The sequence below is a fragment of the Trichosurus vulpecula genome, chromosome 7 (genome assembly GCF_011100635.1).
Source record: "Trichosurus vulpecula isolate mTriVul1 chromosome 7, mTriVul1.pri, whole genome shotgun sequence".
Lineage (NCBI taxonomy): Eukaryota > Metazoa > Chordata > Mammalia > Diprotodontia > Phalangeridae > Trichosurus > Trichosurus vulpecula.
Genome location: NC_050579.1, coordinates 257375075 through 257391523, shown reverse-complemented (window position 1 = coordinate 257391523; position 16449 = coordinate 257375075). Strand labels below are relative to the sequence as shown.

At 39.0% G+C, this 16449-nt stretch overlaps 1 protein-coding gene across 1 annotated transcript; it reads left to right on the top strand.

Moving 5' to 3' along the window:
* Positions 1-5026: 5026 nt before the first annotated feature.
* On the top strand, positions 5027-5980 carry LOC118856833 (putative olfactory receptor 2W6). The gene has a single exon (XM_036767360.1). It carries the CDS (start codon positions 5027-5029, stop codon positions 5978-5980), a length of 954 nt encoding a protein of 317 aa, XP_036623255.1.
* The last annotated feature ends 10469 nt before the right edge of the window (positions 5981-16449 follow it).

Sequence of the window (16449 nt, the reverse complement as noted above, 5' to 3'; positions counted from 1 at the left end):
CTTTTTCATTTCCTAGCCATGTTCCCAGTCAACTACTTGATCTTTGAGCTTTTGTCAGGGTATGACTGCTTGTAGAGTAGAGAGTGCTTTGTCCCAAGCTTCAGGGACTGTGCTGCTGTTTTCAGAGCTACTTTTACTCCACTGTCACAGCAAGTTGTTCCACAGCAGCACTCCTCCTCCCCCAAGGGCCACCAACCAGGATTGCAACCCAAATCCAGGCAGGGCAAAGCAAGCCCTGCACTCCTGCTCTGGTCTGCCGCTTGGTTCCTCCCACTGTGTGAGCCAGGGACTCTGGAAGCAGCTGATGCTGGAGCTCTGGAAGCAGCTACAGGAACTTTCTGCTGCTGCTGTGGCCACCACCGCACCACTTCTGCCACCCCCAGAGGTGGGACCGGACCACTTTCTAACCCAATCTAGCAGTTTTCCCACTAAACTGCTCTGTGATCTTTGGTGTTTGTGGGTTGAGAAGTCTGGTAACTGCCACAGCTCAATGATTCATGGCCCTAAGTCCTGCTCCAGACCAACTCCCAGTCTAGCCTGTCCTGGCGCGGCCCACAGTGTGTTCCTCTCTGCTCCCAGAACTGTGTGATAGACCCTTCCCAGTGACCATCCAGGCTCTCCTGGGCTGGAGACCTGCTTCCTTCTGCTATTTCATGGATTCCACAACCCCAGAATTTGTTCAGAGCCATTTTTTACAGGTATTTGGCAGGATTTGAGGGAAAGCTTAAGCAAGTCCCTGCTTTCCAGCTGCCATCTTGGCTCCGTCCCTCCAACCCATTCATTTTTAAAAATAAGTATACTGAAGTGCAGAGAGAGATTAAACAACTTTCCCAAGGTCACATAGGCACTAAGGTCAAGATCTAAAACCAAGGGAGCAATTCTTGGCAATTATTTCCATTAAATTCTCCAATCTTGGCTCTGTTAGGTGTAAAAACAAAAACAAAAAGGTCTTCCTACATTGCATAGGTTAGAAAGGCTTCTGCTTGATTCCCTCTTGATGAATTTCCCCCCATGAGTTAGTTGCTGAAGTAGAACAAAAAATTTTGAAGCCTCAAAGGAGTAAACAAACTGAGCTTATTTTCCCTCCAGTCCCCCCAGGGTCTGCTAGCTACTTAGTACTCCGGGGAAAAGAGAAAGTTCCATTTTTTCTTCAGTGTTTATAAAAGCTCTCCTAACCTCCAGTTCCTTAGAACTAATTGCAGACTACTCTGGTGCAGAGTCCTGTCTGCCATCACCTTGTATGTTCAGTACCAAAGCACTGATTGTTTCTGTCCACAGTAACCCAGGTCTCTTCTACATGGATTTGGACTCCTGCAGAAGATTCAGCTGCTAAAAGGGAGAAGGAACTGAATATCCCCTGGTTTGAGGTTTAAGTCAGTAGATATGGAACAAACACTGAGTTACCTGCTTGATGAGAAGACCCATGATGAAAGTCTCTCCACAATTAGGGGTATAGAGAGGGTATTGTATGTCCCATTTCTCCACTTCTAGCCTCTCAGTTGGGGATTCAATAGAAATTCCTGTGAATGTTTCTACTAATACTCACCTCAACCTCCAGTTGGGCCATGAGAGAGAGGAGTTTTTCTTACTATTACTCCTAGTTTTGAGTTTCACCTCATAATAGAGAAACAGCACCAGATTCAGAAAAAAAATTGCAAATGCCAGTTCCACCAGAAGGGAGAAGTAAAGGCAGGTATATTCAACTTGGATAAGTTGTAAGTAATGCTTCTTTTGAAAGATATAACAAGATACAGCCAAGTTGTTGAGAGAGCATAACCCTCCCACTAATGCCAATCCTGTTCTTTGCTTAGAATACTCTGTTTTAACAGAAAATAGCCAGGTAGTGCAATGAATGCAACCCTGGAATCACCCAGACTCCAGTTCAAATTTGGCCACACTTCTAGCTGTGACCCTTGGCAGGTCATTTAAACTTTGCCTCAGTTTCCTCATTTGTAAAAGTGGAAAGTAATAGCACCCATTTCTCAGGGTTGTTGTGAGGAACAAATGAGAAAATAATTGTAAAGCACTTAAGCTAGCACATATTTAGTACTATGGCAATGTTAGCTATTATTATTATCTCTATGAAACTTTATGTAAACATCATTTTGCTTTATTACTGTTGTTATAATTATAACCATTTTTACATAGCACATTTTAAAGTACTTTGCTTACAACTGTGTAAAGTAGGTACTGAATGTATTATAATTACCCTCATTTTGCAGATGTAGAAAATGAGACAGAGATGTGGAATGATTTGCCTAAAACCACATGGCTAGCAAATGGCATTACCCGGTACTCTTTTACCTATACCTTACCACCTCATTTTTTCAGTAATGGGGTGATTTGCAGACTGAAAAAATGGCATGCATTTGTGTGATGAGGTGCAGTTTTTTGCTGGATAAAGTCAACTGGCCCATGTAGGAATCTCTGTATTTGAGCCAGCTGTCTGAAGATCATTTCTAGTACTAAGAGCTAATTAGTGAAGGCTCTGGTGGAAATGAGATGACAGTAGCAGCAAAAACTCTAAAACTACAAGAGGAAAAGCAGAAAGAACAGTACAGTGAAAAGAGTTTGGAACGAAGTTTTGGAATGCCAAGCACTTAACCTGTGTCTACTAATAATTATTCGTATGCTATTATAGCTGCTAGATCTCTGTCATTTAAAAATACTTCTGTACCTTAGTATCCTCATTTGTGAAATAGTGCTAAAATCCCTGCTTACCTACCCCATAAAGCTGTTGTGAGGATGGCATGAAATAATAGAGTAAAGGTCAAAGTATTGAACACATGTTAGGTGTGCTCCTATAATCTCATATATGTATCAGATTATGTCTAATTTTCCTTTTCTTTAAGAAACTTTCTTTTCCTTCTTTGTCACAATCTCACAAATTCTTTTAAGATTTCTGGAGTCCATGACTCAAAAATCAGCATTGTATAACTAGTGGACTCCAGTCTGAGGGGAGAAGCACTGTATGTTACACAAAGGTTTGTCATGTGTTATCATGCAAATCTGAGATTTATCTGGAGGCTGAAAAAGTATGCTCAGTTAAAAAATCCAATTACTCCTTTCTTCTAACAAAGTGAGCGCTGGGGAACATTTCTGTATCATTTAAGAGTAACCAGGAACTTAGGAAAGTGGGGAATGGGATTCAATAATGCTCAATGTGGGATGTTTGCAGTGGGAAGAAAAAGAAGGGGCGACCCAAGAATTTGGTGGAGGGTTGGGCATAGTGACTACTTTGATCAGTAGAGTAAACTAGGAGTCAGTGAGTAAAAGATAAATTTGAAAAGACAACCATAGCATTACCGATCATATTTTCACATTTCTTGGAGCAGTTATACTCTCTTAGCTAGAGAGTTAAAGTGTATGCATGTGAGGCAGGGATATGTAGTATTTTCAGTAGCCACATCCAAATAAAAGCAACAGGGGGAAGGGTCAGTATTAAAAACCATACTACAGGAACAGCAACGAAATAAACTGAGGAAGCGTAGCTCAGAGAAAAGAATGCTTGACTGGGGAAGGAGTTTCAAAATAAGTGTGTTTCTTCAAACATTTGTAGGGTTATCATGTATAAGAGGCATTACTTATTCTACTTGACAATGGCTTTGACCTCTGTCCCTCATAAAGCCATGATGAAGGAATTTTACCCCTTTAAAAAATGTACAGCTAGATATTGCTTCTCATCCCTTTATCTGTTAGTGGGTAATAATAGAGGCATCTTTTCACATGGTGTCCTGCTGCTTTGAGTGACATACATTAGGAGGTGAATGACCTTTCCTTTAGAATCTCCCCTTTCAGCAGTGAGTGAAGATATATGGAGCAATTCTATCCTCTTTTCCCTTTCTGTCCCCGCTCTATAGCTCTGATGTCTCTGTCATAAGCCATTGTTGGCAGCAGCCATGCTGAGATGCTAAATTTATTTTTTCCTTGTTTATGTTCTTCTGCCAAGCCATTTCTACTTATCTTCATCTGATTTTTTCTTACGCATTTATCACTTCCCAGATATGACCAGCTCTGATGAGCACTGAGATCTTGAAAACCTCTTTATCCAATGTCAAATATGCCATTGTTATTAATAATATAGCCACCTCCTTTTCTTCTCTCCTCCTCCACCCTGAGTTGATCATCAGTTTCCTTTCAACAGCTAACTGCCTTGATGAAGGTTGTTGGACATGTAGTCTTTTACAATTCATGCCCCAAGAAAAATGTGGCATAGTAAGAAAGGCACTATCTTGAGAGTCAGGAGAGCTAGGTTTTGATTCTAGCTCTGCCTCCAGCTAGCTATGTGACCTTAGGCAAGTTAAAGAACTTGTGTGTCTTGATTTTATTATCTCTAAAATGAGATAGATACTTTTTAAGATTACTTCCACACAGGAAGACATAAGAATGGACATTAAATAGGCAAGGCATAATTCTGTCTTGCACACCTACTAGGGCAAGCTAGTGATCCTTTTCTCTCCTCTGTGCTCAGACAGGTATATTCAGGCCTCAAAGGGGAGAATGGAACCTATTAGAATTTAAATTTAATTAATTTATTAATTAAATCAAATTTAATTTAAAAGAAGTCTTAGAAGCTATCTAATCCAGTGGTTCTCAAACCTTTTGATCTCAACACCCCTTTACACTCAGAAAAATTATTAAGGACTCCCCAAAGAGCTTTTGTTTATGTGGCTTACCACCTACATTAATATATCTATTGATATTTATCATATTAGAAAATAAAACATCTTAGTTTTATTATGAAAATAGTTTTGACCTTGAGGACATCCTGAAAGGGTCACGGGGATCTCCAGGCATACTTGAATGACACTTTGAGAACTACTGATCTAGCACAACACTTTTCTGAATGATGTGAGCCAATTAATGACAAAAAAAACTTTTATTACCTTGGGAAGCAACTCAATAAAGCCCTAATATTTGAATGGTGAAATGTGTGTTTTTAATGTTCTGAAGAAAAGGGAGCTTGGATTCTGACTTTCATTGCTTTTCTTTCATTGTAATTTTTTTTCTTCTCCTTTGGTAGGTGATGAAGGTGATGGGACGGGACAATGACAGCTCACTAGGGGGATTTATCCTAGTGGGTTTTTCTGACCGGCCCTGGCTAGAGCTGATTCTCTTTGCTTTTGTATTAGTCTTCTATACCCTGACTCTTTTGGGCAACATAACAATTATTGTGTTGTCGATTGTAGATTCCCGACTACACACCCCTATGTACTTCTTCCTAAGCAACCTCTCCTTTCTGGACCTCTGCTTTACTACCAGCATTGTCCCCCAGCTGCTGTGGAATCTATGGGGTCCCAAGAAGACTATCAGCTACAATGGTTGTGTGGCCCAGCTCTATATTTACATGGTACTGGGTTCTACTGAATGTGTACTCCTGTGTGTCATGTCCTATGATCGTTATGTTGCTGTTTGCAGACCCTTGCACTATACTGTTGTCATGAACCCTAGACTCTGCCTACAACTGATGGCTGTGTCCTGGTTCTGTGGTTTCCTCAACTCTTTTGTTATGTGCCCCCAGACCATGCAACTGGCACGCTGTGGACACCATCAGGTGGACCACTTTCTATGTGAAATGCCAGCCCTCATTGCCATGGCCTGTGAAGATACCGCACTGGTTGAAGCCTTTGCCTTTGTACTTGGCGTGGTCCTCCTTCTGGTGCCCCTAACCCTGATTCTCACTTCCTATGGCATGATTACTGTGGCTGTGCTAAGGATCAAATCAGCAGCAGGGCGTAGGAAGGCCTTCAACACCTGCTCTTCCCACCTTATAGTGGTTTCCCTCTTCTATGGGACCATCATCTATATGTATCTTCAGCCAGCCAATAGTTACTCCCAGGACCAGGGGAAGTTCCTCACCCTGTTCTACACTATTGTAACCCCCAGCATCAACCCCCTTATCTATACCCTAAGGAACAAGGATGTGAAAGAGGCAATGAAAAAACTCCTGGGCTGGAAACAGGGGACAGGAGGAGTGTGAAGATAAACATTTTCTTTTCTTTTTTCCTTTTTAAACAGCATTCTTGTGGGACACAAATTTTTGCTTGATTGTTCCCTTCGAAATAGTAATGATGTATTGTCTTTCTATATTATGATGACATTTCTTACCTACCAGGAACAAGGAATGCACACATATGTATACATATATACATGTGTGTATGTATGTATATGCTTGCATACACACATATACACACAATTTGAGAGAGAGAGAGAGAGAGAGAGACTGAGATTGAGAATACTAACTTACTAACTTCAGGGATCAGAAAGCATTCAGTATTAGAAAATGACCACTGAGCTGTGAGCTGTGCTTTGAAGGAAACTAGGAATTCAATGAGGTCAAAGTGGCAAAGAATGTGTGTTCCAAATATAGTAGACTGCTTGCACAAAGAAGCAGGAGAGGAGATGTAGTGTATGGGGAAAGGCTACTAAAGCAAATTGATGAAAAAGAGAATATTTGAAGGGGAATAATAGGAAATAAGACTAGAAAGGTAGTGGGAACAAGTCTTATGGCTTATAGATGCCAGAAGTGTCATTCATACACATGTCCTGACTTTGGTCCAGGATTCCAACTGTTAGAGGATAAGACAGAGTTATGGTGAGTGTTGGAAGGAGAGTTAGTGGGGTGGTAAATCAATATTACTCTGGAAGAGTATACCTTATTTAAAAGGAACAGATATGAAGGACAGTAAAATAATATAGTATTTTAAGAGCAAATAGTTGTTATTAGAAAGTGTGAAGGACATTTGAATGAGGATCACAGTAAGGAGAAACAGAAATAATGTTATCAGGGAATTAAATGCAGATCACCTGGACAAAAAGAGGGGCTAGATGAGTTCAGGAAATGTATCTATGATTAATTTGCCAAGTAGGTGTGACATTGAAGTGAATGGAGTTTTCAATTATATGCATATTTGTTTGAGCTCTCTGTCAAAAGCAGAGGAGTTAATGAATTGATTTGCCTTAATGATAGTTTTGTTATTTGAAGGTAGAAATAAATTAACTAAGAAACACATTATTCTGTACCTGATTGTGACAAAGTAGAACTGATTGTTGAAGTAGAATTAGTTGGAACCTTGGACAAGCAAGTGACAATTCTGTTTTAGAATTGTGATAGAAGAGGGTAAAGTCACACATAATAATCTTAAATATGTGTCAACATATTTGAAAGCAGGAGTTCAGAGAAAGTAAAAATAGGATCCAATAGCTTAAAATTCTGTAGGCTAAAACAGCACAACAATTACATAAAGTTCTAAAGAAAGTGAAATTCCAAAGATATAAATAAAAATAATTCCAGTGAGGAAAGAAAGAGAAACTGAAGAGAGCAAAATAACTGCCCAAAGAGAGCAATATAATTGTATAGGAAATTCATCAATCATCTTAGTTGTTTTTTTTTTAAAGATACATATAGAAGATTACCAGAAGGCCAGGAAATATAGAATCAATACACAAGATTTTAAGTCACATGATAATAATGTCAGGAGCTCTAAAGAGCAGAATGAGCTGAAGGTGGTGATAAATACTATGAAGGACAAAAGAGAATTTAAAAAAATAGCTAAATTGGAGAAAAGAAGAACATCAAAGACAGTTTAGAACACATTGTGATGAATAAAATGATAATAGGCAGTTATAAGGAGAGCTATTAAACACTTACTTTGCTTCTTTCTTTTATAAGAAGACTATTACTTTGATAAGGAAATAAAAGAAAAAGATAGTTAATAAAGAATTGAAAGCCAAAATGTTTTTTAATACAGATTTATTTATTTTCAGTTTTCAACATTCACTTCCACAAGATTCTGAATTCCAAATCCACCCCCCATTTCTCCTCTTCCCCCACCCCATGAGAGCATGCATTTTGATTACACCTTCCTCTAATCTGCCCTCCCTTCTATTATCCCCCATCCCCTCTTTTATCTCCTTCCCTTCTATTTTCCTTTAGCGCAAGATAGATTTCTATACCCCATTGCCTATATATCTTATTTTCCAGTTGCAGGCAAAAACAATTTTTAACATTCATTTTTAAAGCCTTGAGTTCTATAATCTCTCCTTTCCTCCCTCTCTACCCATCCTCATTGAGAAAACAAGCAATTCAATATAGGTCATACATGCGTAGTCATGTAAAGCACTTCCATAGCAGTCATGTTGTGAAAAACCAACTATATTACCCTCTATCCTGTCCCACTCTCCATTTATTCTATTCTCTCCTTTGACTTCTTCCTTCACAAAAGTGTTTGCTTCTGATTGCCCCTTCCCCTAATCTGCCATCCCTTCTATTATCTCTCCTCTCTTATCCCCTTCCCCCTTGCTTTCCTGTAGGGTAAGATAGATTTCCATACCCAATTGAGTGTCTGTGTTATTCCGTCCTTAAGCAAAATCCAATGAGAGTAAGGTTTACTCATTCCCTTTTGCCTCCCTCCTCTTCCCTTCCATTGCAAAAGCTCTTTCTTGCCTCTTTTATGTGAGATGATTTACTACATTCTACCCCTTCCTTTCTCTTTTTCCCAGTAAATTCCTCCTAATACTTAATTTTATTTTTTAGGTATCATCCCTTCATATTCAATTCACACTGTGCCCTCTGTCTACATCAAAAGCCTCCAAGAAAAACATGAACTGGTCTTAGGCCATGGAAGAGCTCAAAAAGGATTTGGAAAAGCAAGTTAGAGAAGCAGAAGAAAAATTGGGAAGAGAAATGAGAATGATGCGAGAAAACCATGAAAAACAAGTCAATGACTTGCTAAAGGAGACCCAAAAAAAGTACTGAAAAAAATACTGAAGAAAACAACACCTTAAAAAATAACTCAAATGGAAAAAGAGCTACAAAAAGCCAATGAAGAGAAGAATGCCTTGAAAGGCAGAATTAGCCAAATGGAAAAGGAGGTCCAAAAGACCACTGAAGAAAATACTAGCTTAAAAATGAGATTGGAGCAAGTGGAAGCTAGTGACTTGATGAGAAATCAAGATATTATAAAACAAAACCAAAGGAATGAAAAAGTGGAAGACAATGTGAAATATCTCATTAGAAAAACCACTGACCTGGAAAATAGATCCAGAAGAGATAATTTAAAAATCATTGGACTACCTGAAAGCCATGATCAAAAAAAGAGCCTAGATATCATCTTTCAAGAAATTATCAAGGAGAACTGCCCTGTTATTCTAAAGCCAGAGGGTAATATAGAAATTGAAAGAATCCACAGATTGCCTCCTCAAAAAGATACCAAAAAGAAAACTCCTAGGAACATTGTTGCCAAATTCCAGAACTCCCAGATCAAGGAGAAAATACTGCAAGCAGCCAGAAAGAAACAATTTGAGTATTGTGGAAACACAATCAGAATAATACAAGAACTAGCAGCTTCTACATCAAGGGATCAAAGGGCTTGGAATACTATATTCCAGAGGTCAGTGGAGCTAGGATTAAAACCAAGAATCTCCTACCCTGAAAAACTGAGTATCATGCTTCAAGGCAAAATATGGATTTTCAACAAAATAGAGGACTTTCAAGCTTTCTCAGTGAAAAGACCAGAGCTGAATAGAAAATTTGACTTTCAAACATAAGAAGCAAGAGAAACATGAAAAGGTAAACAAGAAAGAGAAATCACAAGGTACTTACTGAAGTTGAACTGTTTTTTTTACATTCTTACTTGGAAAGATGATGTGTATGATTCATGAGACCTCAGTATTAAGGTAGCTGAAGGGAATATGCATATATATGTGTGTTCGTATATATATATATGTATGTATGTATATATACATATATACACATATGTGTGTATGTATATATGTATGTGTGTATATATGCATATATACATATATATGTGTGTATGTATATATGTATGTGTGTGTATATATATATATATATATATATATATATATATAGACAGAAGGCACAGGGTGAATTGAATATGAAGGAATGATATCTAAAAAAATCAAGTTAGTGGATGAGAGAGGAATATATTGAGGGAGGGAGAAAAGGAGAGATGGAATGGGGTAAATTATCTCATATAAAAGTGGCAAGAAAAAGCAGTTCTGTTGGAAGGGAAGAGGGGGCAGGTGAGGGGGAATGAGTGAATCTTGCTCTCATCGGATTTGACCTGAGGAGGGAATACTCAATTGGGTATCTTACCCCACAGGAAAGAAGGAGGCAGAAGATAAAAAAGGGGGGATTATAGAAGGGAGGGAAGATAGGGGGAGGAGGTAATAAAAAACAAACACTTTCAGAAAGGGACAGGGTCAAGGGAGAATATTCAATAAAGGGGGATAGGTTAGGAAGGGGAAAAATATAGTTAGTCTTTCACAACATGAGTATTGTGGAAGGCTTTTACATAATGATACACATGTGGCCTATGTTGAATTGCTTGACTTCTTAGGGAGGGTGGGTGGGAAGGGAAGAGAGGAGAGAATTTGGAACTCAAAGTTTTAAAAACAGATGTTCAAAAACAAAAAAAAATGTTTTTGCATGCAACTAGGAAATAAGATACACAGGCAATGGGTGTAGAGATTTATCTTGCCCAACAAGAAAGGAAGGGAAAAGAGGATGGGACGGGAGTGGGGTGACAGAAGGGAGGGCTGACTAGGGAATGGGGCAACCAGAATATACACCATCTTGGAGTAGGTGGGAGGGTAGAAATGGGGAGAAAATTCGCAATTCAAACTCTTGTGAAAATCACTGCTGAAAACTAAATATATTAAATAAATTAAAAAGAAAAAAAAAGAACTCACTATTTAACAAAAACTGCTGGGATAACTGGAAAATAGTATGGCAGAAACTAGGCATAAACCAACATCTTACAACCTATACCAAGATAAAGTCAAAATGTGTATATGATTTAATTATAAAGACTGATATTACAAGCAAACTAGGAGACCATGGAATAGTTCACCTGTCAGATCTATGGAGAAGGAAAGAATTTATGACTACACAAGAGATAGAGAACATTATGAAATGCAAAATGGATGGTTTTGATTACATTAAATTGAAAAGCTTTTGCACAAAGCTAAAGCAACCAAGATTAGATGGGAAGCAGAAAACTGGGAAACAATTTTTACAGCCATGGTCTCTGATAAAGGCTTCATTTCTAAAATATATAGAGAACTGAGTCCAATTTCTAAGAATACAAGTCATTCACCAATTGATAAATGGTAAAAGGATATGAACAGGAAGTTTTCAGAGGAAGACATTAAAGTTATCTATAGTCATATGAAAACATGCTCTAAATCACTATTTATTAAAGAAATGTAAATCAAAATGACTCTGAGGTACCACATCACACCTATCAGATTGGCTAACTTGACAAAACAGGAAAATGATAAAAGTTGGAGAAGATGTGGGAAAATTGGAACACTGTTGCATTGTTGGTGGAATTGTGAATTGATCCAACCATTCTGGAGACCAATTTGGAAGTATGCCCAAGGGCTATAAAACTGTGCATACCTTTTGGTCTAGCAATACCATTTCTAGGTCTGTATCCTGAAGAGATCATACAAATGGGAAAAGGATGCACACATACAAAAATATTTGTAGCAGCTCTTTTTGCGGTGGCCAAGAATTGGAAATTATGGGGATGTCCATCAATTGGGGAATGTAATAAATGAATGTAATGTAATACTATTGTGCTATAAGGAATTATGAGAAGGCGCAGTTCAGAAAAACCTGGAAAAGACTTATATAAACTGATGCTGAGTGAAGTGAGCAGAACAAGGAGAACATTGTACACAGTAACAGCCACAATATATGATGACTAACTTTGATAGACTTAGCTCTTTTCAGCAATGCAAGGATCTAAGACAACTCCAAAAAACTCATGATGGAAAGTGCTATCCACATTCAGAGAAAGATCTTTGGAGTCTGTATGCAGATGGAAGCATACTATTTGCTCTCTTTTTCTTCCATTGTTTTGTTTTGTTTCTTTTTTCTCATGGTTCCTCCCATTAATTCTAATTCTGTTTTGCATCATGAGTAATGTGAAAATATGTTTAATATGAATGCATAATTAGAGCCTGTATCGGATTGCCCTCCACCTTGGGGAAGGAGGAGAAGAGGGAGGGGGAGGAAATTTAAAACTCAAAATTTTATGGAAGTGAATGTTGAAAACTAAAAAGAAATAATTTAATTATAAAAACAAAAAACAAAATAAGACAAAACAAAACTCAAATAGTCTGATGCAAAGTAACTTTGGCCAATTCCTGTTCCTTTACCCAATCCCCCACCCCCAGTCTGAGCTATACAAGTTCCTGACCCAAATTTGGGTCAGAGCAGTTGTAGACTACAACTAGAAAGCTCTGCTGGTTCAGATTGATAGAACTGTAGGCTTCTCTTTAGTCTTGGATTCCTGTCTTGATTATTCCTCTGTGGGCTTCAAATTGGGATAAAATCTGGAACTGGGGCCCTGATCCCCTCCAGGGGGCTCAGTCACATAGCTGCCACTTGCTTCTGAACTTGGTCTTAGCTTGGTATTAAGGTACACAGTCCAAAGCTATCAATCGATCCTCACCCTACAATGCCACTACTAAGTGAAGATCCCCTTCCCCGGGTACCCTGGATCTGGAACCTGAAACTGGATAGTGAGCAATAGGGCTGCCACTTGGCAGCTATTTCTACACCAGCACTTCTTTGCCCTGAAGTACAGCCTCTCCCTTTGCTGGAATGCTTCATGTAGTCTGCCCCAGGCCAAACCCCCTTCTTCAATGTTCAGACATCTTGGTTTGTCTCCTTATGATGACTTGGACTGGCAACATGACTCACTGTGATTTTTTTCTTGGATTTCCTGATCAGGATTTGGTGTGGTGTGTTTTCTAGATCTGTTTGGAGGAGTTTTGTGTGTGTGGATGGGGTGCGGTGAAGAGCTTGACGTTTTTCTTCCTGCTGTTCTACCATCTTGCCTCTGACTCCTCTTCATTGTGTTTCTAAAGTTGCCATCTGATAGTTCTCTGATGAATTGCAATTGCTTTGTGGCCTTATCCTTCATGGTAGAAGAGTCCTTCTTACTCCTACTTAGGATCGAGAATTATCTTAGTTTTTTTTTAAGTTCAAATCAACAAGTCTAGCCAGAAAACTTTTTGCAATCAGTTTCCTTTTAAAATTATTCTTTAATCTTTTTCATTCCTTGAATTCAGTAAACCTCTTTAGGCTGATTAAGAAAATTCCTTCCAGATACCACACTCCTATGAAAAGAACATTCTGGAAGCTTTACTTGGCAAGACTGAAAGTGAGTGGATAGCCCTGATGACCTTTGTTCTGATTTCCTGCCAACAAAAGTCTCTTCTGTCCTTACGTACTGAAATAATAAGACTATCACAAGTACATAATAGAATTACCAAGTGCTCTGATATATTAGTGTTAACAGTAGATTGTATGTCATCAGATCATAGTTTCACTTAGACCAGGGTCAAGTGAATATAATATCAGCCTCTTATTGTCAGAAGAAACTCAGCAATGTCCCACCACAGCTTTTATATAGTCAGAGGATGGGTTTCCACTAAAGCCAAGCAAAATCTACTAGGAAATCATGGCTATAAGCTCAGGCATGTTGAGATTTGGCCCATATTAACCTTTTTTTTTCTTCTATTTTGGGAAGTCATAAAATACAAATAAATACAATTTCCTGTTCATCTCAAGCCTCAATTAGAAAAGTCTCAGAAGCTATGAAAAATCTCTTTCCTTGGATAACTTAGTACCCATTTACTTCTCTCTCGATAGCATTTACCCACAAGAATATATAGAAATGGGGGGCAGAGTCAAGATGCTGGCTGGAAAGCAGGGACTTGCCTAAAGCTCTCCCCCAGGACCCTCCAAACACCTATAAAAAATAGCTTTGAACAAATTCTAGAACTGCAGAACCCACAAAATAGCAGAGAAAGCAGGACTCCAGCCGAGGACAGCCTGGATGGTTGCTGGGTAAGGTCTATCACACTGTGCTGGGAGCAGAGCAGAGTGGAGCAGAACCCAGCATGGGCCATGTCTGGACCAACCAGATGGGGAGCTGGGCAGAACAGGCCCTAGCACCCTGTGGCAGTTACCAGACATCTCAACCCACAAACACCAAAGACAACAGAGAAGGTTAGTGGAAAAAAGCTTCTGAGACAGAGTGAAAGGAGTTTGCTGTTGGCCACCACCCTGGGTGGGGCGGGGGGAGGGGGGAGCATGGCAGAGGTGGTGCAGCTCTGAGGCTGCTTACAGAGCTACAGCTGCAGTTGCTTCCAGCCCAAGGCCCACCTGGTGGGAGGAATTAAGTGGCAGATCAGAGCAGGACTGCAGAGCCTGCTTAGATCTGAGTCCAGTGGCAGTTCTTGGGGGGAGGAAAAGCGTTGGTGTGGCAGAGCTTGCTGTGTACAAATATCTCTGAAAACAACAGTGTAGCCCCTCAAGCTTGGGACAAAGTGCTCTCTACTCTACAAAAAGTCATACCCCAATGAAAACGAACTCAGACTCAGACTCAGACTCAGACTTTGGAATCTTTCTTTGGTGACAAAGAAAACCAAAACATACAGCCAGAAAAAGTCAACAAAGTCAAAGAGCCTACATGAAAAGCCTCCAAGAAAAACATGAACTGGTCTCAGGCCATGGAAGAGCTCAAAAAGGATTTGGAAAAGCAAGTTAGAGAAGTAGAAGAAAAATTGGGAAGAGAAATGAGAATGATGCAAGAAAATCATGAAAAACAAGTCAATGACTTGCTAAAGGAGACCCAGAAAAATACTGAAGAAAATAACACCTTAAAAAATAGACTAACTCAAATGTCAAAAGAGCTCCAAAAAGCCAATGAGGAGAAGAATGCCTTAAAAACAGAATTGTCCAAATGGAAAAGGAGGTACAAAAGACCACTGAAGAAAATACTACCTTAAAAATTAGATTGAAGCAAGTGACTTTGTGAGAAATCAAGATATTATAAAACAGAACCAAAGGAATAAAAAAATAGAAGACAATGTGAAATATGGCTTTGGATAAACCACTGACCTAGAAAATAGATGCAGGAGAGAAAATTTAAAGATTATTGGACTACCTGAAAGCCATGATCAAAAAAAAAGAGCCTAGATATCATCTTTCAAGAAATTATCAAGGAGAACTGCCCTGATATTCTAAAGTGGAAAGAATCCACTGATCACCTCCTGAAAAAGATCCCAGGAAGAAAACTCCCAGGAATATTGTTGCCAAATTCCAGAGTTCCCAGATCAAGAAGAAAATATTGCAAGCAGCCAGAAAGAAACAATTTGAGTATTGTGGAAACATGATCAGAATAACACAAGATCTAGCAGCTTCTACATTAAGGGATCAAAGGGCTTGGAATATGATATTCTGGAGGTCAATGGAGCTAGGATTAAAACCAAGAATCACCTATCCAGCAAAAACTGAGTATCATGCTCCAAGGCAAAATATGAATTTTCAATAAAATAAAGGACTTTCAAGCTTTTTCAGTGAAAAGACCGGAGCTGAATAGAAAATTTGACTTTTAAACACAAGAATCAAGAGAAGCATGAAAAGGTACACAAGAAAGAGAAATCATAAGGGGCTTACTAAAGTTGAACTGTTTTGTTTACATTCCTACATGGAAAGATGATGTATATAATACATGAGACCTCAGTATTAGGGTAGCTGAAGGGAATATACATATATATGTACACATATATATGTAAATATATATATGTACACATATATATGTATATATATATATATAGACACAGGGCACAGGGTGAGTTGAATATGAAGGAATGATATCTAAAAAAAAAATCAAATTACTGGATAAGGGAGGAATATATTGAGAGAGAGAGAAAGGGAGAGATAGAATGGGGTAAACTATCTCGCATAAAAGTGGCAGGAGAAACCAGTTCTGTTGGAAGGGAAGAGGGGGCAGGTGAGGGGGAATGAGTGAATCTTGCTCTCATCAGATTTGACCTGAGGAGGGAATAACATACACATTCAATTGGGTATCTTACCCCACAGGAAAGAAGGAGGAAGGAGATAACAATCTTACTTTAATCCAGCGTACAAACACCATTCACTTAATTCAGGGGAAAAAGCCAGCACCCTGAACTTCAGAGCAAATACAAACAAATTACCAACACCAACAGACCAAATACAATTCATAGTTACCCAGAAAACCATCAACATCTGAGTTCAGCCAGAAGACCCTTACAGTGGCTGCCCAGAGTCCCTTGCCTCCAAGAGTGAGAACCTTAAGCAAATAGCTCCATCTTCTTTTTATACAGTTTCAGATGTCGTCAAAGGTCATCTGAGTGACCAGAACTTAGGCTCCTGTGATTGGCTCTGGTGTTAACACCTCCCTTCATTGGCCCCACCTGGAGCCCCACCTTAATTACCAATTCACACCCACATAGGCTCAGCACCTAATAGATCGGGGTTTGGGCCTGGGGATTAGCACCTAATAAGACTCAATCCAAGACACTGAATTAATCAAAAGAAACGAAGGCCAAACTCTTCAAGGATCCCCAATACAAATGCCT

What these genes read in the sequence shown, in the direction of transcription:
- LOC118856833 (XM_036767360.1), top strand. Translation starts at nt 5,027, where the DNA reads ATGAAGGTGATGGGACGGGACAATGACAGCTCACTAGGGGGATTTATC.